The following is a 27,718-nucleotide window of genomic DNA, read 5'->3' on the forward strand; positions in this document are numbered from 1 at the left end:
GAGATTTAGAAAAATTCCTGTTTATGTACTATAAAAACAGATTTGGTATATGTATAATGTGTTTTCGAGAGAGGTTTTTAGGTTTTTATGTAAATAAATACAATAAATTGTATTGTTAAACTCAATATTATGTTTAATTTACATTGACCGTAAAATAGAAACAAAATAATAGAAAGCGTATTTTATATCTCATTTAATACCCCAAAAATATTTTAGTATTTCAATTCATCATCACGACGACTGATTTTGATACAAACATTGTATAACATATGTTATAAATTATAATATTACAGCAGCAGCACATTGTACAACATTCTATACACAAAAATTACATTTTAAACCTATAATTGTTGAGATGTTATCAAAATAACGAAATTCACGATTATTTTCGTATTAATATAATTTGCAGTTTATTTAATATATAAAACAGATAATTTTTACGGAATCCATCGTATTTTTCCAACTTAGCGTAGTAGTGAATAGTGATGACTAACGATATACATATCGTATACAATATGTCGTTATGTGTCTTAGACATTCACATTTATTTGTTCAAAATTATAATCAATCTTGCTAATTAATTATATAAATACATAAACAATTTAAACATTATATATATATATATATATAATGCCAGCATATTAAAATAAAAATGTTGAAGATATTTTAAGATTTATAATTAATAACAATTGTTATGATTTTATCTCAAAATTAAACTTAACAAAAATCAGCTGAGATATATAGATAATTTCAATGATATTATAGTATTTACTTATATATATTTATAAATATAATATATGCTAATAATGTTTAGTGATCGTTGTATACAATTTTAAACGTCTAGAAAATATAACAACGTAGTTTTGCGCAAAAAAACTTAATATTACATGATAATATTATTATAATATATAATAATTTAAAATATTTATATCCAATCTAGCCATTATTATTAAGTTGATATTATATTCTGAGAATTCCATATTTATCAATTTGTATGAATTAAACAAAAAGTTTTTTATTATCGATTAAGTTGGTCCATGACATAAAACTTAATTTAACACAAATTATTCAAAAAACACAATATATAAATTTCATCGTATGAAAATGTTACAGTTCTAATTTATCTATGATATAATCTCGATACATTTGCATGTTATTTAGTTGTATTGATGAAAAATTATTTCACGTTCATGTCTAGTTGGTAGCTATACTATCCTTCTATAATTATGCATATTACTATATTGTTTTAAATTATAGACTGTTTCAATTTTTATTATTATAATATTTATTATTTTTATAATATTATTATAAACATAAATAGTAATTATTATTTTAGTTGTAGATATCTATACCGTTTTACTTTATTTTATGTCGTCTCAATTATTATTCCCAAAATATTTGTAAAAATTGTTTAATAACATCGGTGTATCTGTAGTCTGAAGAGTATAGGTTAAGTATATGCTATATAAATTTTTATTAATATTATTGGTATAATGTGGTATAATTTCAATCACTTGTAAAAGTTGTAACTCAATAATTAAATTTGGTATGATAAATGCGTTAGGTTGATTAAAAACTTTAAGGTAAATGTGTATATCTTATTATCTTATTATCTGATTCTTATAACTGAACATTAATTAAATCAAACCAAATAAATTATTTTTTTGAACAAACCATACATATTTTAGTCATTTTTAAATTGGCACTTGAGAAAGATAAATTTTTTTATTCACAAAATTAATTTATTATTCTCATGTGTCGTTATTGGTTAATTTTATAAGCCTTGGGGCAGGAAATATTATTAATTTTTAAATATTACTTGGTAAACTTTGTATTTAGATTGGCTAATAAAACCAGCATAACAAAATTCAACTTGATTTCATAATAAACATAAACATTACGTACTTGATATACAGCACAATTTGGAATTTTCTATTATCATAAAAAAGAATATTTTGTTTTTAATTGTTTAAACTTTTGGATATAAATAATAATTTAAAATTACTATAGGTATAAGGTTTCATTTTTTTTCCAAAAAAATATTTGTTTTAACGATTTTCCAAAAATATTTACCTTAAAAACTGATGTGGCTATGACATTATTGTATATTATTTAGTGTTTTTTTTCAATTTTGTAATTGTTGTGTACCTATTTATGTTGCTCTAATTAATATTTTGTCTTTGTAATAAGTGTTCGAATATATAACTAAAATAATTACGTGTAAGTTTCAGTTGGGCAGAAACAAATCAAAATGATACGAGTAAATAAAAAAAAAGCATAAATATTTTGTGAATAAAGAATAATATTTTATTTTAAATAGTTTTAGTTGTAAATAAAAAATAAAAATTAATCTGAATAATTTAATTTGTAAATAAATACATTATTCTAATTAAATAAATTAAATAAATTGTGAATAATAACCATTTTTCGTGTAACAAAATTTTGATAAAAATATAATATTCATAACAAAGCAAATAATGATAATAACAATAACAATAATTTACATAATAATAATAAATACGATAAAAATTAAAAATTAATAATAAATTTTTTTTCCAATTTTTAAGCTGTAATAAATATATTTGAAATGCATTTTTCAAGTTTTTTATCTCATTTTTGAGATTTTTTAGGGCATTAAAATCCCAGCCCTAATAATGAATAAAAAAATCTAGAATAACTTGTTGAATAATAAATGAAGAATATTGTCAAAATTAAAATGATAAATAAAAATAATCTAGAATAATCAATTGAAAAATAAATGAATAAAAAATAATTTTTTATTCGACTTATGCCCAAGGTTAGGTAAAACTAATGGTAGCTAATGGTAATTAACATGGTAAAACTAAAACATTCCCAATTAAATTCAATGAGAACTTCAAATTAACAAACCCTATATTTTTGTAGTTGCCTGCAATTGGTAGGTAATGTATTTTCAAAAAGTTTCTATAGAGTACCTTCCCACCCTCTAATTTTCCACTATTTAATCTAATATAAAAATTACTTTATAATGTACATATATAATGTACATTATAATACATTTACAAATGTATAGATTGTAATTATGTATTTTTTAAAAAATAATAAGTTTGTACGTATTAAGACATTTGGTACCATTTAAACCATTTTTACCTCATAAGATATGAGTATATTTTATTGAAAAATTATGTAATATCATTCGTTTATTACTTTTGTTTAAATATATAATATAACTTAATATTTAATTTTTTTTATTTTTATTTTGATTCATTTGACCGCTTTTTAACTAATTATGAGTTTATTTTTAAAAAAATCGTATTTCAAGAGAATGATTCAGTCAATTATTATGAAAAATAAAATAATTGATCGTATAATAATTTCATATTATATTGTTATATCGGAATAAGTGTTGAAACAGACCATTTTAATTGTATTTTAGTTTAAGCGGAATTTTTATTTTATCTGATCTGAATATATTAACAAGAAACAGATTATTAGTAGTGATCCATATTTAAACAGGGTTTTATTTTTAGTATAAATAATTAAGAAAACTCAAATGTATAATTCATATAATTTAATAATACTAAAATGTTATAACTTATAAGTATTTGCTAATCTATTTCACATGAAAACCATAATTATTATTTTCATCACTAATATTTTTTTATACTTTTTTTAATTTTTAAGCTTGCTGATGCGACGGGAACGAAAAATGGTTCGGATGCGACCGTATGGCATGTGCCCACATTTTCAATCCACACCGCCAACGGATCATAGACCACCGCACCAAGGATCAAGCGATGGTCGTTCTAGGACCGACCCTAAGTTGTTATTACTTGTTGAGACTGCATATCCGAGACTCGGTAGGGAACTGGCCGAGACACTCGTCCATAATAGACTGAGGTAAGAAAACACAAATTTTTTTATTGTACTCAGTCTGTAAGTAGAAATAATGTTTTAGATAATTATTTTTATTTATTATTTTTTTTTTTTGTAGTAGTAGTAGTATAGGATTATTTATTAATTAATATTACATGATTTACAATGAGAATATACTTCTTAGGTATTTTTAACCTCTTTATATATGTTTACCTGGCATATTCTTATGCAGTACTATAAAAATAATAAAATCTAAGTATAACTTTGTAAAGACGAGCAGGTATAATGTTTAATTTTGTCACTTATATCAAGAAAATTATAAACGGCCACGCATCAAAAAATAATTATCTTATATTATTATGTCTATACATAACAATTTACCAAATATTAGATTTAGTTTTGTTCGAATTGTTTCTAGAGTCTAGAAATCCATTGTTTTTGTTTAATTTGATCGTTAATTTCCAGGAAATCTGAAAAACATAATTTGTTATAATTATAAATCTCTTACTTTGAATTTAACTTAGAATACATTATCATAATGTATTGACTTACTAACTTATTCAAATGTTCTTTTTATTGTGATCCTTATTTTTCTTTTAATATTTAGCTTTTAATCACTTATAAATACCTATACACAATATAAATATATTTTGGATACCATTAAAGTGCTTATGAAACAAAATTAGTAACTATATATAAATCCAACATTTAACTAACGCGTATTTTAACTGAGTATTCTTGTAACGATAATTACTGCATAGGAAACGCCTCGTATAATCGAAAGTGTTATTTATGTTGACTTGATGATGACATTGTAATTTTAATTATTTAGACCCTCCAGCTGAGTGTTAGTCATAATTAGAGTTTTCTTAAACTAAGCTTGTTCTTATTGTAAGTTATATTCCATCGCTTTTAATAAGTTGCTACGCATTTGCATAAAAGGCTACTGTTATAATTTTCGAATCCTATAAATTGTAGAAAAAAACTAAAAATTCATAATCTAACCATAATTTTAGCAGAACTTAACTAAGAAGTACCTACATATTTATAAGTCATCTGAAAATCATTTTGCAATAAATATTGTTTTGACTTGAACATTTTTAAATAATTTGTTTTTATTATGAAAAATTAATTTTATAGTTAATATTTACAGTGGGAGAGAGATTTTAATGTTTTCGTTGTAAAACAGTAATATATTCACTGACGTATTTTTAAATTAATGCTATATAACCGACTAAAAATGAAATAACAAATGACGGAAATAAGCCCAAATTATGCTGTGCAATCGTACAACGATAGTGAACAACTTAGTACAATAGTTAATAGTTATAAATCAATCTATTCAAACGACGATGTAAAAATATTTATCAGACTCGTAAATTTTATATAGGTAGTGTATATGTGTGTGAGTAAGTGAGAATTTTATGTTATTCTAACTGTGGTGTTGCAGAATTAATTCCTCAGTGTAATAATACTAATGATGAATAATAGACCAAGTCGAGTTTTTCGAGTATTGCGCGGCTCACTCATGCCGTTTATAATAATAATTAGATGGAACATGGAATTATAATAAATCGTAGAAAGCCGTCAAATCGAGAAAACACAAATTGAGCAACTATACTATCTATTATGTATACTATATTAACATATTATATAAGTACTTTAATAGCTATTGCTAATTATTTTCGGTGCATCAATCAAAACGTCGATCAAATCTCTTACGTTTCGTGCACATTCCACCCTCGTAAATAGATCAAAGCAAGAACCTGTAGTAGTAAGAGTTAGGGTCACGTGTGGCTAACCGTCGTTTTAACTTTAGGTTCAGCATTAAACTTTGTTATATCAAACTGTCAAAAGTTTTGCTGTGTGTGTTTTGTTCATTATAACGGCGGATTTGCTGGCGTGGTTAAGTATAGTCCAATAAGACTCGATTATCTATCCAAAGTTTTTTTTGTTTTTCTAGAAGGTGCGTGTAATGGTTATAACTTCTGTATTAGCGATGGATTTCTCAGATTTTCTGATTTAAGTTTTCAGGATGAAATGTGTTTTATAGATTTTCAACCAAATTTTTCGATTAGATGTGGAACTGCTTAATAGTGGACTCCGTTATCTCTTGAAATTCAGCCATACTCATTTGAAGCTTTGAAGTCATTTATTTTACGGTCCCTAAACGGCTGAAACATTTATCTCAAATTAAACTGTTCAACGTTTTTTTTAACCTCATGATTTGTAAATTTCGTCTTTCTCCGTAATCTAAGTTTTTAACTTTAAATTTGAGTAGTTTTAAGTTTTATTTTTGTTTTTTAGTTATGTTATCGACAACGGGTGTCGGCTCTAAGGTCATTATATTTTTATCTAGTTTTTTTGTCACCGTTCTATTATTATTTGAAAATTTAAATTAATATAGATGTCTGCTATTCCAGGACAATTATTCGTGTGAGTAATCGCTATAATTTGTAGTAGTCTAAAAATTGCATTTCGTAAAAGTATTTAATATTTATAATATATCAATCATTCGATAAACAAAAATAATCCTATAAATAACGTCATATTTTAGTATATTAGTTATAAGTAAATAACATTTATTGTATTCAATGATATTAAATGAAAATATTCTTACTCCAATTATATTAAATGTTTTGTGCCTGTGGTTAACAAAATTTTCATCTGTATAATATATTTTTTTGGATGTTTATAAACATAGGTATATTTTTTTATGAAAACATGTACTGTACTTTTCAAATATATATAAATGTAATTCTCACTTTATCAACAATATTTTTAACAACACTTGTTTTGTGTGGTAAACCGACAACAACTAACCACTGTATCATTGCATCATTATAGGATTATTATTTTTAATATTTACTGTTCAACTTAAAAATATTATTGGATTATTGTATAAATACATTTCTATGTAAAAATTATATGTGTATAATATACAACAAAGTCCCTTGAGTTTAATTAGATCAATTAGAATGTTCTGCCAAATCTTTTAGCTGGGAACATATGAGTAGGACTAACTATACCTACAATATCGTTGTATTTACTAGTTAGTAACACTATTATATTGTCTGATATACAAATTTTTTGTGTCTGATTTTAATACTTATTTGAATGAATTTAATTATACCTACCTTTTAGTTATATTATGCGATTGTCATTCATTTTGGATCAATTGAAATTACAAACACTGCTTCCTTCCCGGAATTATATATGTGTATAATTATTTTTGTCGTTAATGCTTCAGTAATAAAATAACACGAACAATTTAAGAACCAAACAATGAAAATATAATATTATACTATTTAATACTATTCACATGTAGACACAATAATTCATCAAGCCAAGCAATGAGTGAAATACAACTATATAGCTACATGGTTATTGCACTCGCGTGCAACTTTTTTGTAGTAATAATAATATTAAAACATTTATAATATTGTATTCAGTTTTATTTGTTTATTATTGTTCATTTTTAATAACAGTTTCAGTATTGTTTTTAACTGTATATATTTGCACATAACTACATTCTCGACTAGAAATGATTTGTATTAGGTAATATTTATAAAGTATATACTTACACCTACCCGTTAGAATTTTAATTGTATATGCAAATACAATTATAAAGTATAGCATTTTTAAGTCATCATGTCGTGTACGATCTACAGTAATGATCATAAGGTACCCATATAACTATTATAGTATTATATAGACAATAATAATGTTCATATAGGTAATAATATAGCAGTGTATTAAGTTTCAGGTAGAAAAGTGATCGAAATAAATTTCTATCAATGATCGAGATCTATGAAGTAGATTTTTTGTATATTATATTATATAGGTACGATTTAAAATTTAAAAACTGTTTTTTGCCATAAAAAAACATTTAGATAAATTGTTTAAGAACGACGTTTAGCGTATTATTTATGCATAATAAAATACAGTATACGATATGAATACATATGTATTATGTATAGAAGGTGTTTAACACGTGTGCTTACCCCTCTCCCTTTTTCTTCAATAATGCAGTTATTCAAAATCTAATTTTTTAAAATGTTGGTATACCTAAAGGCCATATTTTCAAATTCTTGATTTTTTTGAAATATGTTTTATACCACTTAAGAAGAGTTCTATAAAGATACGATTACAATATCGTTATCACTTCTCTTTTACTATAAATTATTTAACAAATAATTTTTCTAAAAATGTTGATGTATCAGAATCAAAATTCGAACACTTAGTTTTGAGTTATTTATTTGACTTTAAGTACTAAGGATAATAGGTTTATGGTTTGGAAGATATGGAGGATTAGAAGATTTGAAAATGTTAGTAATTATTATTAATTTTAAATTTATCAATATTAATAATTTGTAAAAAAAAGTACTTGTACCTATATTTAAAAAAAAAGGATGGTCAAGTGGTAACGCTCGGACATAGAGCAGGCCACTATAATAGATGTATTTAATTCGAATGCAATATGCATTATGCAATGATAGGTATCATTATATACGAAGAACGATTCTAAACGGAGATGATTTGTCAGCTTAGGATATATTTTCCAATGGGCGGTGAAAAAGGTAGTTTATGCTTTAATGACCTAAAAAATTAAATCATGAACAGAAAATGCCAATTTAAACAACTAGTGTATTTTTCAAGTTTTTACTTTTAGTAATTTTTAACTCTAGAAAAAATATAAAATTATTCAATACTATAAGTCTATAAATCGTTATTTTACAAGTGAATTTCAATTTACAAATCAAAAAAAAAAAAAAAAAACCGTATGGAAAACTTTGTGCTGAATTTTTTTACCTTAGTTATAAATTCTAAACATTTTGTAAATTTTCAACTACAAAATTACTAACAAATTTTCGCGATTTTAACATATTTTGTGAAAATGTGAACTTTAAACAATAAAAAAAAAATTTGTGACTAACTTTTTTTGATTTTTTTTAACTACAATTTTAAAACTTATAAGAAACCTTGTATTAAATTTTCAATTTTTTTTTTCAAAATTTTTTATCGACATTTCAAAAAAAAAAATACTTTGAAAAATCGTAAATTTCAGTTGTCTATAAAGAGCTCAAAAACAGCCAAAATATTTTGAAAATCTAACCGTGTATACTATATAGGTAACGTTAATATAAATTTTTTTTGAAAATATCAAGAATTTATAGCGACTTTTTTTTTTTTTGAGCACAACTATATAAAAAAAAATTGATTTTGTCGTAAACTGGTTTTGAGTAAAAATTCCCGTTTTTCCGTCATTTTTTTGTGGTTCTTCCCGACGCTATTGAAAATTGCAGACAATCTCTTACTTTTGACTTTTGACTTCTATAATACACCAAAGATATTCAATTTGCCATCATAAACCTGAACCTCTGAAGTTTTAAATTTAACCATTATTTCGACAATTTATGGTGTACACAGACACAAAAAAACACACATTGTAAAATCAATACTTTTCTCACTCCATTCAGAACCTAAAAGAAATAAATAGTATACATATTAAATCCAATATATATTGTATAAGTATAGGTACGTAAATATTATTTTTGTAAAACCTTTTTAAGGACTAAAATGCTTAATATAAACATTTCAGTTTGAGAAATTACTCGTTTAAATTTTGATTTTAATACATTCAAATATTCAGAAAAATTATCCGCTCATTTGAAATACAGAAGTTAATATCGCCACATACACTCTTTTTTAGTAATTCAATAAATCTCAAGAATTTTAAAATTTTATAATCTCCATTATAAAATAATATAGAATAATTATTCCAATAGGAATTTTAATAATTGCATTCTTAAAGACAAGAATAGTTATAAATCACTATATAATATATATAATAAGTATATATTATATACGACTGTATTTTATTAATATGATGCATATATAATATTATATTGACGTTTTTTATTTTCACTGGAATACACGGTGCTAAGACTTAACCTCGACACTTACCACTGTCGTCAGTTATACATATTGTATATACATGTAATAATGTCGTATATAACCTAACTATGGTGTTGCAAAAACTTATTTCATTAAATCTGGTGCGTAGCAAGTACCTAACGAGCGCGGAATATAGTATCACGTCGCTTCGTGTTAGATTTCCGTCAGATGTTTATGTTATATAATCGGAGATGAAACGATATCAAAAAACTGTACATTTATAGCCTCGGTTGCCTTACTCGTACATCTATCCGTATATCATTGTCTTCGTTCGATAATAACGATTTTTACAGTTTTCCTAAGTCATAAAAGCCGCTGTCCTGTGATTACATTTTTATACAATGATGGTAAATATAGATGGGCGTTGGTGGTCTTGACATAATTATTAAGGGATGGAGGTTGACTCTTTGTAATGTTACAAAAATATTAAGTATATGGTAATTTAAATTCAAATTTTTATGTCTGTAGTTAATCATTTTTATTTTAGATATTTATTTTTTATACAACAATTATTATGCTACTTTTCTTATCAATAAATCGTGATCCGATCCGATATAACTATTTCATCATATCTTTATATCGAGAATATATTCCCTAAAAGAAAACTAATAAAAATTATGTACAAAATGCAATAACAATAGAACAGTATAGAGTTCATGTGATTGGTTTTTTTTTTTTTGAATTTCATATTGCTGTTGATGTTTCGGTACATATCACTATATATCAGTAGAATTACAACATTTACAACCATCCATTAAGTGATTTAGAAAAACGTGATGGCGTGCGGTAAATGTAAGACCCTTTGTTTAGTATGTGCGGTCCTTTCTCGGTCGGCATTTTGTCGAACATGTATCCCGAAATTATCGCACTATAATGAATTAGAGATTTATTTTGAGACAGAGGCAACAACAAAATAATAATAACAATTTCTATGGAGAGAGCTGCGCAAGATGTGAACAATATTATAATACTTAATGCATTTTACGAATGAGTAAGTACAGCGCATGTCTTTCTCACATGCACACATCTCTTACCTGCCCGTGATTGCTTATAGTTTTTTTCTCTCACTCACATGCGCGGGCGGTGAAACTTGACTCGCTTGTACACATAATAATATACTATACATATATAATAGTGCACACTCTTCTTCTTCGATGTGTATTTATATATATATATATATTATCCATTATTATTGTACACATTATACACTCGTTAATTTTATACCATCGACCGTATATATAATAATATATCATACATAGACACATTATGTACGACATAATGGATCATGTAGGTACGATAATAATAAATATATAATGATTACGGGAATGGCTAGTCGGGTATCGCGCCGACAAAGTGCAGCAGTATAATACGGCGTCGGCCCTTTTATGATATTTTTAATTTGAATAGGCATATCATATATGTATAATAATATGATATACCTACCGAAATCGTATTACGCTCACCGTATTTGTTATGTATTTTTGTTGCAGATATAAAATGGAAGTGGCCGGCAAATCGTTACCGGCGCTGACGAATTTGGACAAAGGCCGATATTCCGTCATCGTGTTTGAGAATTACCATCGGTACCTCAACATGGACAAATGGAATAGAGAGCTGTTGGACAAGTACTGTAGGGAATACGGGGTCGGAATATTGGGATTTTTCCCGCCAGCTAATCGTCACATGACCGGCGTCAAGGTCAAAGGATTTCCGTTGTACTTGCACACGAAACTATCTCTAAGGGTTTGTATACATATTACATAAACAAGATTAATACGTATAAGTATAGGTAATCAAATTATAATACCAAACTTTATCTATACATTTTTCATTGTCGAGAAGATGACACAATGTTTATTAAATACTAAATTTTACACCGATAAAAATCACTCTGGCTATAAAAAAACATTGGTGTAGCCAGTGTTCTAGGGGAGAGTGGTTTAGGAGGCTTCAGCATTAAACACTAGAAACGTACAAATCTTATAATCTTATCTATGTTATGTCGTATTAGATACATATTGTGTATTAATAATTAGTATAGTAATAGAGTACCTACCTAAGATATATAACAAGTGAATATTAGGAGCTAAAATAAGAAAAAGTAGAGCTTGGAAATTTTAGGAGTTGCATATGGTTCCATTTGCTCTCGATTTATAGTAGACGCTAGAAATCCAAATTAAATGATGGTGAATTTAAAAATCAAAAATTTTAAATGCATATTTTGCATAATACATTAATTTCCATACGCATATTAAGCTTAATATGCAAAATAATACTGTCTTGATTTTTTTCTCAACCTATAAACTTATACATTATACCTATATAATTTATTAAATAATATTGATAATAAAATTGAATACAATAGTTGTTACTTATAACTTAATAATATTATTTAAAGTTGGATGAGCGAAGTAAGACTATTGGTAGGTATTCCACCAAATGTTGATCTTCGACACTGCTTATATAAACCTTAAATAATTGTAACTAATCATGGTACCTAACTAGCAAATTGTTCGAAATTTGATTTTGAAAAATTTCTGCCCAGAATACGAAATTAAAAATATAAGTCTATCTATCTATTAGCAAAACTCAATGCTATTAGAAATATTTTAGATTCTGAGTTGAGTAATGAATGTACACATACAAACTTGTCGAAATAATGTTTCAATTAAAATATTCAAGGGTGGTTTTCGATCGAAAATTGAATAGTCTGGCTTTTTTTTTAGCTATTTATAGACAACTGAAATTTTCAGAAAGTACAAGATTTTCCATAAATTTGGCTTACAATAATTATAAAAAGAATTGTGCGTTTTTCAATGAAAAAAATATTATCTTCAGTTTAAATTTTTACGAAATCAAAAATGCACTTGTAAAATAACGATTTACTATAATTTTATAAATTTGTTGTTGCTAAGCGTTAACAAACGTAGAAACTTGAAACATACACCAGTTGTTTAAATTTGCATTTTCTGTTCATGATTTAATTTTGAGGTATTCAGGTTATTAGAACATAAACTACCTTTTTCACCACCCACTGGAAAATATATTCTAGGCTGACAAATCATCTCCGTTTAGAATCGTGTTTAATATATAATGGCACCTATCATTTCATAATGCATATTGCATTTAAATTTAATACATCCATTATAGTGACTTACAACCGAGGTCCACTCCACTCCTTGTATATGGCAAAGCGTTACTCACTTGCCCGGCCCCCTTTTTTTTTAAAATTGAAAACAACTTGCTTTATTTACAATTTTTACAAAATATGGCATTATTAAAATAAAATTTAAAAAAATAAGAACGATAAAAGTGCTAAAAAGTGTTATTTTGAAGTATTATAAAGTTTTGTAACATAATATAACCTTCTAAATAAACATTGGAACCTAAAAATTTAATACGAATGAACTTTTTTTGTGGAAGTCATACCGAAAAAAATAAAAATGATTTTGCATAGTCAAAGTTCTCAGCATTTTACATGGTGAATATTTGGTTTCTTATTTATTAATAATTATTATAAATAGCCTTTCTTCGGTTCACTAATAGCCTTAAGAGAATGTCAGCGCGCTGGTCGTTTATTCTTTCTGACCCACGCGTAACATAGAAAAAACGCATTTACGGAGAATCTTTTTTTTTGTGTCGATGCCGTTCAGAATTTTCTTATAACGGACGTTCGATATAAAAAATGATCTAATAACAATAAATAATAGCATCTTAATAATATGACGTGTATTGAATGTATATATATATAGGACGCCATGCTGAACTCAGCATCACCAGTATTGAGAGTAGCTCGGGCTGGTGGCGTATACCAAGGTCCGTTGCCAGGAGACGATTGGTCCGTTTTCACTGCCAATCATACAACTTATGAACCGGTAGCTTGGGGCAGCAACAGCAGTGGTGGCGAACGTGACGAATACATCCCTTTGGCTACGGTCATGCAGGACCACGGCATGTACGATGGGATATCAAGGGTGTTGTTCGGAAATGGGCTCAACTTTTGGTTGCACCGGCTGTTGTTTCTCGACTCTTTGTCGTACCTAAGCAAAGGGCTGTTAAGCATATCGCTTGAACGTCAAGTTCTCGTGGACATCGATGATATATTCGTCGGAGAGAGCGGAATCCGGATGTGGAAGGATGACGTGCACGTTAGATTTTTTCCTATATTTTTTTATATATAGGTACTCTCATATGGTAAAACGCAGTAGAATCACTCCTCCTCTCCACACAAGAGTACAAGGCCAGATGTAACACATATTTTTTTTTTTAATTGTTGTAATATTATTCAGTTTTTTAAACCTTTTATACAATAATGTAAATTAAATAAACATAACTAAAAAGTTTGTTTTTTGTTTGAATGTACCAATCTCTGAAACTACCCATTGAATTTTAAAAATTCTTTTTGCATTTGGTAATGTTTGAGGTAGATTATAGGCTATTTTACATTAGCCGAACAAAAAAAAAAGTCAGAAAAAGATGTTAAACTAAATTAATTGTTCAATTGTTCAATTGGACGATGCAACATGTTGGATTGGAGTTAAACTTAAATCTTTTATTTTAATTTTTTTAAGTTTTGAATACCCTTAAACCGAGTATTGAACAACAAATTGAACAAAATTTTAATCATATAAGACGTAGAGTTATTTTACGAGTAACAAAGTTCAAGGGGACAGCTAGTTTTTTTTATAAAATTCATACATAGGTATTGTACCTAATATATATATGTTGTACGATTTTCCTTCATTAAAGTACATATCTGCAATTTTTCATTAGTTCATTCTCTATTCCTCGATTTGCTATAATTTGCATTTTTGAGGCATAACTACGATACAAAATATAAATTTATAAAATTTCAATAAAAATCAATAATTACTATAATCATTGTCCTTTTAACAATTGTCACAACTGCATTTTAGTTTCAAATTTTATAATATTTGTTCTATTCATACTGTTTTTATAATTCGCATTTCTTTTAACTAGGATTTGATTGAGACTCAAGATCGGATACGTCAGTTAGTGCCAGGATTTAAATTCAACTTGGGCTTCTCGGGAAAATACTTCCATCGAGGCACGTGGGAGGAAAACGAGGGGGACGATACGATATTAGGTAAGCTTCACTGATGTTTACGTAATCTGTTAACCATAATTTTTTTTAAACGTTGCTTTATATAAAATAATATTACCATTAACAGAGAATGTAGACAAGTTTAACTGGTTTTGCCACATGTGGAATCACATGCAACCGCATTTGTACAACAATGAAACTCATCTGGAGTACGAGATGTCGCTTAACAAGGCATTTGCCGAAGTGAGTAGTCAATGATTATACTATTGTCATACAATATTATTGTGTACCTTTTTTTTTTTTATTTATATATTCAATATTTGAATAAAATATTAATTTTTTTTTTAAAAAAAACCGTATAATTTTTGAGAATATATTGTGATGATACAGAGCTTTATCACTACTGACTGTTTTATACTAGAAATTTATCATTTTCGCAACTCAAATTATACCATTTATTTTATATTTTTTTGATTAATTATTTATATTGTATTCTTTTGCGTTATTGCCATGTATACTACTTCTATAAATGATGTATTTATGCTACTTGATGTATGGTTCCCAACGAGTCATTTCGCTATGGCTGTAACGCCGTCACCCCACTGAAGTTTAGTTATCTTCGCTCGCTGCATTTACGCAATAATGACATTTCTATATTATTTTCGACCGACCGAGCGATGAAACCAATGTTATGTCACGCCGATGATGTCACAGTCCAAGTTTAGAAGATTGAACTCCGACGGTCTCTTCGAATACTACTCACGTCTCGCAGATGATCTCGCGTTTCTCCGTAACGTGACTGTTATTTCCTAGTCACATTGATACTGAGCTACTCGATTCCGTCGCCCCTTACAACGTCAATCGTACCAATTATAGATATTTATAACGCCAGAACGTGCCACTTTTATTTTAACGCGTATATAATAAAACACCCAACGAAATAACCCCGTGTCGATCCAAAATAATATTTCATTTTATTTATTTCCGCATTACCTTTCTGTATTAAACTCTTGACGCTAAGATCATAATGGTGTATTTATACAAATGTGAGTGTTCCGTGTTGTAACAAGCTTTCCAACAGTACAGCCAGTAAACTACTAGTGCTGAAATATTATTAGTTATATAGCAATTAGCTTTATATTTGGTCATACTATGAATTATTTACTATAAGTAACGATGTAAAAAAAAATGATTAATAAATTATCATATCGCAGGCGCATGGAATACCAGCTAACTCCAGCTACTCTGTAGCGCCCCACCATTCCGGCGTTTATCCGGTACACGAACTGCTATATACCGTTTGGAAAAAGGTCTGGAAAATCCGAGTGACTTCAACCGAAGAATATCCGCACTTGAGGCCTGCCAGACTGAGGAGAGGATTCGTTCATCGAGGCATCAAGGTGAATATCAAGCAGATTTAACTTTCTGTTTGTTATTATTGAGGCTAACTTTATATTCCAATGCATTTTGTTTAAACGTTAACTTTTTGTTTAAATGATTACTCAACTACTGAGCCCGTATTTAATATTATTGTATACAGATATTTTGCTGTCGTATATAGATAAAAAAATTAATAAAACTAATGGCTTTCATTTTGTGTTCAGGTATTACCTAGGCAGACTTGTGGCTTATTCACGCATACTATCTATGTGGACCGGTACCCAGGAGGACGTAAAAAATTGGACGAATCTATAATGGGTGGAGAACTATTTCAAACTATAGTATACAACCCAGTGAGTGTAGTAAAAATCTTAAACAACTTCATACCGACGACACCTTCGTGTAGCCGTTATAAAAGATAACTTAGAATCCAACAGATTTCAGGATTTGAAAAAAAAAACCTAGCATCCTCTTTTTCAGCATTACAATTTTATAATTTATTGTTAGGTATAAATATAACTTTATAAACCAATCTTTTATTTATAAGTGCAATTTTAGGAGGCAGTTAGAGGTAAGATGAAAACTTATTAAATTTCTCCCTCCTCTCAACATATTTATAACAAATTAAAATTGTTTTTATAATCGCATAATAATTATTTAAATATAATTTATATCATTAATTTTTTTAATTTTTTTTTTTTTTACTAACCACTAAAACTTACTTTACTGAAAGTACAGCTACTGTAAACTAAATATATTGTGTTTACCTATTAACTAAGATGTCAGAATACTTATTTTCACTTTTTGAACCTTATACAATATGCACTCAGACAATTTGCATTTAGATTTAGCAATACCAATGTTGTGTTGTTAAATTAATTATTAGAGTTAATTAATTTATTATTTAACCTAAAGATATTAAAATTATCTGTGTCCGTGTATAAATATATTTTACAATATTTCAATTGTTATTACTATAATTTATAAGTATAAAAATAACAATTTAAATCATTTTCATCCAAAAAATTAAAATAAAAAAATTCAATGTAGGAATTATGAATCATAATAGAACAATGTATAATACTAAAACGAACAACATAATATTTGTTTAGCTGGTCGCAAGTTATCTATGTTTTGTAGTTTTGCATGGATCAGAGACTAAAAACAAAATATTATAGTCTTTTAATATCTTATTAATATTATAATATAATCTTAATTTGTGCTATTTGTGTTATTGCCCTCTACTGATTCTTCTTCTTCATAGTTGACTGCCTTTAAGACCAAACTGACAAATATATGCCATGCCATCTCTTTCTATTCTCCTCTAAGACTCGCCAATCAGAATCCGGTTCAACTCGCTCCACATCTCTTCCCCCCTCAATCTGGGTCTGCCAAGTAGTCTTACGCCTTCTGGAGAGTCACATAGTACCTTGTGTATAAGGCTCTTTCTTTTCGCCGTGCGTGGTCAGCATAAAAGAGTCGCCTCTTTCTTAAATCGTCGACTATGTTTGATTTCTGATATAGGTCCCTATCTCTATATTATGTCTGATTCTCCACTCTCCTGTATTCCTATCTATGTAAGGGCCAAATACTAAAAGTTTATTCTGTTGCATCTTATGAAGCGTCCAAGTTTTGAATCCATACATAACCACTATTCTATACAGTTGTACTTTTAAGCCTTAGACAACATTCTTGATTTAAACAGTTTGTTAAATCCAAAATAGCGTCTATGGCTGCCTGTATTCTTGCTTTTATCTCATTTTGTATATTAAAACTCTGAGTTGTAAGTTTACCTAGGTACTAGAACTTCTGTACTCTGTTAAATTTATATGCCCCCACTTCCATATGAGTGTATACATCCTCTAGTAAAATCACCCCGTGCGCTATCTTGTACTTTGTTTTTTCTACGTTTATTTCTAACCCAACTCTTTTTGCTACCTCAAGTAAATCTTAAGTTTATTCAATGAGCTCTTCTTTGTTTTCTGATAACAGCACTAAATCACCCACGTACTCCAAAAGACCTACCTTTGTCTCACCTATTTTTACTCCACTTTTTCCAGTGCTAGGTTAAATAAAATGGGCGATAATGCATACCCTTGTCTTAATCCTGTTCTTACTCGGGTTGCTGTTAATAAAGAGTTTATAAAGAGTTTCCTACCTGTACTTTTATATCCGTATTCATGGCGTTTGCCTTTATGAGATTGACTTATTTTAGTGGGAGACCATATTGCTCTAGTATAAACATCGAAGATTCACGATGAATGCAGTCGTAAGCTTTTTTAAAATCAATAAATATCATGTTAAGTTCTTTATTAAATTTCCTCGTATTTTTTAAGATTAGTCTTAGTATGAATATTAAGTCAATCGTCGATCTATTTTTCCTAAAATCTGCTTGGTAGTCTCCCAGTAATTCCTCTGCCCACGGTCTCACTGTCTAAAATACAGTTTGACAATATTTTATATTTATAATGAAATACATAGATTTATAGGGTATATATTTTATATAGCACATACTATAACTATTCAATAACAATAATTACCAAAAAAATCACTTATGAATTCGTCGTCTGACTCCTCGTTTGCTATGATTTCATCTTAACTTACCGATATACTTTCATCACTTATAATAAGTGACAAGATGGTATTTGATAGAATAATTGAGAACAACAAATACACAAGTATAACAAATCCTACAAACGTAGCCATCCAAGTGTACAGTAAATGCTAAATGCATAAATACGTGATAGTGATGAACATCTAACGATCAAAACATTCAAAACATCAAACATTGATATCAAATTATCAAAACATAATAATTGATAACAACATTTTGGGAAGCCTGGGATATTTCAAAATATTAAAATGCGTGTAACTTCTTTGGTAAAAATAGTATCATGTTCCTTTTTTACGTAGTTTAATCGTCTTTAAAAGTACTACAGTTTAATAGTTATCATTTTTTCCTATTAGATTATCTGATAACAATATAAACGACTGAACTTATGTTTCAATATCCTATCAATGTAGTTTATCATTGTCAATAAACAATGGATTTTCCTCCTTATTGTACTTCCATATATTTTTGAAATACTTGTTTTATAATAATGATTTGGGTTGAAACCTCCTTGGTATTCTCCAAGGGTTCTTTCGGAAATCGAATTAATACTGTCTAAAATCTAATATGATGTATAATATTTGATATATCGTGTTGAGTAATGCTATATCCAATTGGCTCTTTTATGTACCGGGCGCACTAGCGGTTTCTCAATCATCCAAAATATTTTCATTTTTCTAGGCCATTTCAATTTTTTTTTTTGTATTTCCAATGTGGTTGTTTCATCAAAACTTTTAAATATTTCTCCCTGGATTCAATCTTCTTCGGCGTTTTATATTTTTTAAACTCTTAATTTATTGTATTATTTCAGTTCTAGATAGGGGAAAGGTGTTCTTTCTCGTTGGGTTCTATGTCAGTCTTGGTAAACGACTCTACGAGTTTTTCACAGTTGAAGATTTGTTTAAAGTAGTTTCTCCATTTCTCCAATATATTGTTTTGATTTGTAATCACTAATCATCAACCAGTTTACCGTGTCTATTTTTTTTAAATTTTACTTATTTTTAAACCCCTTCCTGATGCCATTGATATTTTGAAATATTTACGTGGTATATTTGTCTAAAGGTACAATTTCGTTTCTTCTAGTATGTTCTGGATACATTTATCATTTTTTTCGTTTTTAAAAATATTGCCTAAATATTTTTTGCATACCTTATAAGACATTTAGTAGTTCAAAAAAAAGTTAAGTTCGTTGGACATGTCAGTTACTAAATTACTATATAGAATTCACTTTTGAGTTTTACAACAACTAATTTTTTTTTTTTACAAATTTAAAGTAAGTTAACGTTATTCAATTTTAAGTTTTAGTTTGATTACAATTGAAATTTAATAAGATACCATTTTTTTTAAGTAAGAACTATGATCTTTAAAAATAGTTCTACTGAATTCGATTCATTTTTTTAAAACTTTAAATTTTGTCAAATCTGGGTTTTTCAAGCTAATATTAACATCACTAGTAAAGCCCCTTGAAAGTAAAATTTAAAAATAGTTTATTTAAATATATTACTCATATTATATTTAATTATATCATTTATTTTACATGATTTTCCTATTAACAAATATCCAAATTCAACATTATAACTATCATTCCAAGTGTTTATATTTTATAAACATACCTATTTAACTAGTAAATTTGGTTACAACTAGTTAACATAAGGTACCACAAATGGTATTAACAATAATAACGAAATATCAATTATCTTTTTTCCTAGATCAATGTATTCATGAGCCATATGTCCAATTATGGTAGTGACCGGTTAGCGTTATACACATTTGAGTCAGTATTCCAGTTCATCAGGTGCTGGACAAATTTGAAATTGGTATCATCTGGACCTATGGAACTTGCAGATAAATATTTTAAGATGTATCCAGAAGAAATTGATCCAATATGGGGTGTAAGTTTATTGTAATTTATATAATGTTTTATTCACAATATAATTATTAATATCCATTTATTGATATTTTCATCATAATATATTAAAATTGATGTGTATGTTATCCATGTAATGTGCAAATTACATTATACAAACTGACAATTATTATTAAAGTGTATACTTAAGTCATGGGCGACCGCAGGGAGGGAGTGGCCATGCTTTTGTTGCCAATGTCTATATATTACAGTATTTTACCTATACTATTATATATTACTGCTTGTATAATATACATCTTGCCCCCCCCCCTCGGTGAAAATTTCTGCGGGCGCCCTTGACTTAAGTTACAAATTAATTTATATTTTAGTTCAACATTGTTATTACATATAATTGTTCTATTTATAGTATTTGTTATTTAATTATCCTTTTATATATGCTATTTTGATTACTGAAATCATGTGTAATATATTTTTATTACCTGCTAAAACCTACATTATTATCAATTAGAAAACATTTTTTTTTTTTTTTTGGTCAATTTATACTTTTCTGACTATATTTAGCTATTTGTGTGTATAAAAGAACTAATTAATGATACTTTTCATTCTAAGAAATGTATACCTGAACAGCCTTTTTCTTCATTTCATTTTTAAGTAAAAAACAATTGTCACTGATACTTAAGTATTGACACAATTATTCTATAGTTATGGGATTAAATAATATAATAAGTAACAAATGCATTTTATAGTATTATAATTTTCTAGTTAAATACAATTCATAGTATTTAATAAATAAAAAATATTATTTAAAGGAATTTATTTTAACCTAACTTATAAACAAAAATTATTTTAGTTTATTTTATATTTAGTGAAATAAATCTTTTAATTTATTAACTGTCTGAAGTATAAAATTGTATGTCATCAACAAATTCATCTACACCAAAAAAAGTCATCAATTAACACAATTGGTGTTCATTTTAGACCTATCTATGGCAATGGGGATGAGAGTATGACATAAAAGTAAATAATGAAGAGAATTAAAAATAGTGTATACATTTTTTCCAGGGCGGATATTCTCCCCTACCAGTCATACTCCTGAACCACTCCACAAAACACTTATCACAATATCAGTATTTTTAAATTCATCAAAAATAATACTTCAATAACAAAATATAAATAAAAAAACTCTTAAATCTGTTACTATCTTATTTAATATTTTCAATAAGCTTGTAATCTTTGTCATTGAAACCTTATAGTAATAAAAAATCATTTATTTATATTAATATATTAATTTCACTTTTCCCTGATTATTTTATTCGACATAAAATTATTTTTTTATTGGTCATATATACTTTAGCAAGTGATAAAATAATTAATTAAAATTAGTGTGATATTAGCAAAATAATTAAGTTGTAAAACTATTAATTTATTAGTTATAAAAATACATATATTCTTAACTTGTATAATATAATAAAACAACCTTAATAGTTACCATAAAAATAATGAAAAAAGTATACCTATACAATATACATATGATAAAAAATTGACTAATGGCTTTTATTTTTTTTTTAAACATGAATTTGAAAATGATATGCATATCCAAATCATAAAAATTTAAAATTTAAATATTAAATAATGCCTTCTTATATAATGCAATTATTGCTTATTGGACATAGCATCTATTCTTTCATGAGTTATCTGTACAATTATACAATCGCGTGTTCAAGCAGTAATTTATATAAAAGATTATTACCGATTATACTTTTATGCTTGTTTAGAATCCTTGCCTGGACCAACGTCATCTTAAGATCTGGTCCTACAAAAAATCTTGCCAGCATCTTCCCAAGTTTCTAGTTATCGGACCACAGAAGACTGGCACCACGGCATTGTACACGTTTTTATCAATGCACCCAAACATATCAGCAAACATTCCGAGCAAAGAAACATTCGAAGAAATCCAATTCTTCAATGGCCGTAACTATTACAAGGGATTAGATTGGTTAGTGACATCTTAAATGACAACTGTTAATGACTGAATGGTTTCTAATACATTTATTTTGTTCTAGGTATATGCAATTTTTCCCATCAAATGACTCTGTGGACAACAAAATTGTATTTGAAAAATCTGCCACCTATTTTGATTCAGACATTGTACCTAAACGGGTACAGGCACTACTGCCCAACGTTAAACTTGTACGTATAATTTTGTATTCAGAGCTAGATTAATCATTGGACATTAAATACGCAATTGCTAGGTTCTACTGATATTAAATATAGGTACCACAGTGACTCAACTGTAAAAATATTATAATACTGTATAAAAAATAATTGACAAAAATTGAATGTTGGTTATATGTTCAATATATTATATTTTTGATAGGTCATCATTTATCCTACAAAAACAATCATTCAACTGAATTTGGGACTCCTAGTTTCTAATTTTTTTCGGTTTCGCAAAATTTTATTTTCCAAAAAATGTTGGATGCCAAAAGAAAATACCATCAATATAATACGACGAATTTAAAGTATTATTTATTCCATCACTATCCAACATTCCGCTCCCAATATGTTTACTTTGTAAAAAAGTGTTCTCTAATGAGACAATGAATCATGTTTGCTGAAACATTTGCAAAAAGTTCTTTCTGACAAACAGAATAAAAGTTGTTTGATATGTTAACAAATATCGAACCTATTGTCAAAAAACTTGCTAAAAACCCCCAAATTCAACCATCTCAATGAAGTTAATATTTTATACAATAATCAAAAATTATATCTACAAAACCAAATAAGTCTAGCAATATTTTTTTAAATACTAAACAATGTATTTATATTAAGTTTTTTTTTCAAATGTTTAATTTAATTTTTTTTTATTTATTGATTAATATGTATTTTTTTAATAAATTTACTTTTTACTAGAACTATAAATAAAAATATATCAAGTATAAAAAATAAATGAAAACATGAGTAATAAGAAAATTTAAATTTTTTAAATTTTCCAAATCATCAAAAGGAATTTGATACTATCTCTCTCCCCATACCCTTATTTATAGAATTCTTGTATTAAAAAATACATTAACTCTCAAGAAGGCAATAACTTAAAAAAAATTGAAAAATACTGACTTACGGCTTAGGAATGGTTTGATACAGCCCTATTTCTACTCATATTTTATGGTGCCATTTTTTGTATGGAATTTTAGGTGAACTTTTAATTTTTGTTTATATAGGTGACCATATTAATCTCTCCAGCTAAAAGAGCATACAGCTGGTATCAACACGCAAAAGCTCATGGTGATCCGAACACGCTTAAGTATTCATTTCATCAAGTTATAACAGCCAACGAATCTGTTGTGCCAAAATCACTGAGGGACTTTCGTAACAGGTAATTGCAATTAATAATTTTTACATATTTTCAAAAGTTTCAAATGATTTGAAATCTATTAAAAAAAAAAAAAACATATTATTATAAACCTTATGAAACTTAAAAAGATGTCAGTGCACTGTTCGTTTTCTCTTTCTGGCCCATGTGCAACATAGAAAAAATGCATTTACGGAGAATCCTTTTTTTTTTTTTTATTTTGAGTAATCTTAGAGTAAAATCAACTATTACAAACGCCATAGAGAATAATTTTTTTGAGGGTATGACATATTGATTTGTCTAAATATTGTCTCAAAACAATTTAAACATCATTTAAATTTATAACATTTTTGTTTTTATTTTGAAAGTCGAATACAAAATCAAATAACAATAAAATATAAAACATGATATGTCATGCCCTCAAAAATATTATCCTCTATAGTTTTTGTTATAAGTGATTTTACTCTAAGATTACTCAAAAATCATAAAAAAAACGATTTTAGGTGAAAGAGTTTTATCTATGTTGAATGTAGGTCTGAGAGAGTAAACAAATACTGTGCTGACACCTCTTAAGAAATTCTAAGTTCTTACAAAGGATAGTAATTTCATGAATTTTAAATAAATTTAGAAGTGTATAACTGTATAAAAAATTTTAAACTATATAGTATATATTCAAATTTATAAGTTTCTTATTTATTTTATCTGTTTATATAATGTAAATTTTTAACTTTTCTAACTATCTTTATGTGTATTATATTCGATTAACTATAACTTTTAAGAGGAAGTTATACATGTATATATTGTTTCTGTCTTAACTTAACATGCCTATTTTAATGTTCAGTAGTTCCAGTTTTATATTATTAGCTTAAATATTAAGTATAATTAATCTATTATTAAACTTAAAGATAAGAATATTATCTGTGTTATCTCAATGGCTTTTTACAAAATATTAATTTATAAGTGAGTTATGAGTTTATGACAGTAAAATATTAACATAAAAATATCTGTAAAAATCCAACTGGAAAACACCGATTATGTGCTTACATTTAAGTATGATAATAGGTCACTTCACTCTAATATTTAAGCGAACAAAACAAAAACTGTTGAACTTAAATATTATTGTATCATGGATTAAATACAGGGGGGCACTTCACCCAAGGTGGGCTGTCTTTCCCATCTGTAACCGTATCATTTATTAAAAAAAAAATAATAATACAATAGTACATACATCATTACTGGTTAATGCACGTAATATATACATTTATAAACATTGATATCCCTATCGAGCTGAGCTCCACAAAAAAGAGAGGGCTCTACCCCTCTTAGGTTGGCGTTCAGCCCACAATACATTCCACTTAGCTAACTAGACTAGTGCTTGCTATTGCTGGCGAATCCTCTCCTCCTCTTCTCTTTTTGTCATTACCATATCCACAAACTTCTTTACTGCCCTCCAGATATCCTTGTTCTACATAAGGCTATAATGTTCCGGTTGAACACTAGAGACTTAGCCCATATCGGTGACGCGTATAATAATTTGCACTACCGTGGACAACAATTTTCGCTTTCTTTGCCCCGAGCCTCCTACATTGGGTATTAACCTTGCTAGCCCCAAGGACGTGGTCAGCGCCTTTGCCGCCACCGTCTCCACGTACTTTTTAAAACCAAGCACTCTGTGGAGTTTCACACCCAGATACTTTATCTGGTCTTTGATCTCTATACGGGTGCCCTTTATCGCCAATTCTAGCAAACTATAACCTATTTTCCCTGTTAGAATTACCGCTTCCGTTTTCCCTACTGACAGCGTTAGGGCTGCTTCTGTCATCCAGTCCATGACTATGTCCAGCGCGTTGTTTGTTACAGTCTCAAATATGGAAGAAGTGAGCCCTGTTGACACCACCGCCACATCATCAGCAAAAGCCATTAACTCTATTGAGGACCTCCTGTCCACGTTGCCTCCCGTGCCCACTCGTAGTAGCTCGTTATATATGAGGTTCCAAAACAGTGGCCTCAGTTCCAATCCTTGCGGCACTCCGCAGGTTGAAGCTCTTGAACTGCCTTCATATCCCACCGTCCGATCGCACAGATAGCTTTTCACCATGCCTACAAGGTATGAAGGGAATCCTTTAATACACAAAGCCTCGATGATTATCAGCCATTTCACCGAGTTAAAGGCATTGGCCTCATCTAAAGCTACGACCGTAAACAATTTCTTCCGGTAGTGCGGTCTAGATCCAGCTGCATTTACGATATCTATGAGTCTTTTTATTGCATCAACCGTCGATTGTCCCTTTCTAAATCCGTATTAATGGTCGTCGCGGTTGTCGTTATCATCCAGCTCATTCTCCAGGCGACTTTTGATAAGTCTCTCGGAGAGTTTGCTCACCGTGCTCAAGAGACAAATCAGCCTGAAGAACGATGAGTTGTCCAATAGCTTATCTCCCTTCCACAAAAGAACAAGCTTTGCAACTTTCCAGGAGTATGGTAAAACACTGTCTTCGAGGCAGGCTTTAAAAACATCCCTAATAATGTCCGGCCTGTTTATGGCTACCTCCTTTACCACCAGATCGGGTACGCCATCCGGTCCCGAAGCTTTCCCACGTGGAATTTCGTTACAAAGATCTAGTATTTCAGCACAGGTAACCTTTAGAAGATGTAGTTCTCCGTTCTTGGTGGCCATAAGATGACTGACTCTATAAGAGGGCATCGATTATGGAGTCTACTCTACTCGGCGTAAAAAGCCCTGGAATTGGCTTCTTCCTACCAACTTCTTTGCAACCAACTTGTACGGTAGGCTCCAGGAATCCGTTTCCACTTTCTCTCATAACTTGTTCCAACTGGCCTTCTTACTTAACCTGATAGCCGCTTCCTTGCCAACTTAAATTCTTCTTGTAGCTTTTGATGCTCCTCAATCGGTCGGTGACGTCCTCCTTTATATTTGCGTCTTGTCCTTTTGCATACCTCCCTCATATCAGAGATCTCCCGGGTCCACTAGTAGGCAGGTTTTTTGCTTCCCTTGTAAGTTCCTTTGGGCATGCAGTTGTTTGCACGCGTCTTCGAGATACCAGCCCAGAGTTCTTGTTGCAGACAGCGCATCGTCTACGGTCATCGTTTCAGCCCACACGATGAACTTTAGTAGACTGGGTTTATCATATTTCCTCCACGACCACCTTTCCTCAGCTGGAACATGGTCCCTCTGAGTTACTCCCGAGACACAAAAGGTTATATATCTGTGGAGCGACGCTGAGTACTGGTCAAGAGTTTTCCGATCGCGAACATGGTAGCTACTCATTTCAGTAACAAAGTTTATGTCTATGTGTGACCTGGATATACCGCCGGCGTACCCTCTCGAGAAGGTTGGTTTATCTCCAATATTGTATACACTCAGGCCCAGGCTAGCTATCATGTTCACCAGCGCTTGCTCTTTAGGCTCCTCTTTTTGGTCTCCCCAGCGGCTAAAACAGTGCCCTCTTGTTGCCTGATGCTGCCTCCAGCCTATCCAAGAAATCTACAAATAGGGTGTAAGCCGTGTTAGGAGACCAATAGCAGGCTTACAGCGTAATATCTTCTATCTTCACTCACCGGAAACCTGCGTTGTCCATAGGGCCGATAGCTCGTATCTGGAGTCCGGGG

General features: G+C 28.8%; 1 protein-coding gene across 50 annotated transcripts in view; it reads left to right on the forward strand.

Annotated features, from left to right (window-relative positions):
* Positions 1–27,718, forward strand: part of LOC114126998 (bifunctional heparan sulfate N-deacetylase/N-sulfotransferase) — a 99,091-nt gene that overhangs the window by 36,557 nt on the left and 34,816 nt on the right. For all 50 annotated transcript variants that reach the window (XR_007603997.1, XR_007603992.1, XR_007603998.1 and 47 more), the window contains exons 3-13: positions 3,664–3,879; positions 11,304–11,556; positions 13,566–13,961; positions 14,794–14,920; positions 15,006–15,121; positions 16,093–16,278; positions 16,483–16,611; positions 20,579–20,761; positions 22,512–22,732; positions 22,800–22,926; positions 23,958–24,112. Coding sequence is in view for 1 of the 50 variants with exons in the window: in XM_050200639.1 (XP_050056596.1) it covers positions 3,664–3,879; positions 11,304–11,556; positions 13,566–13,961; positions 14,794–14,920; positions 15,006–15,121; positions 16,093–16,278; positions 16,483–16,611; positions 20,579–20,761; positions 22,512–22,732; positions 22,800–22,926; positions 23,958–24,112 (2,109 nt within the window). In the remaining 49 variants the exon portion in view is untranslated. The remainder of the gene's footprint in view (positions 1–3,663; positions 3,880–11,303; positions 11,557–13,565; positions 13,962–14,793; positions 14,921–15,005; positions 15,122–16,092; positions 16,279–16,482; positions 16,612–20,578; positions 20,762–22,511; positions 22,733–22,799; positions 22,927–23,957; positions 24,113–27,718) is intronic.

This window comes from Aphis gossypii, chromosome 2 (assembly GCF_020184175.1).
Source record: "Aphis gossypii isolate Hap1 chromosome 2, ASM2018417v2, whole genome shotgun sequence".
NCBI classification, from domain to species: domain Eukaryota; kingdom Metazoa; phylum Arthropoda; class Insecta; order Hemiptera; family Aphididae; genus Aphis; species Aphis gossypii.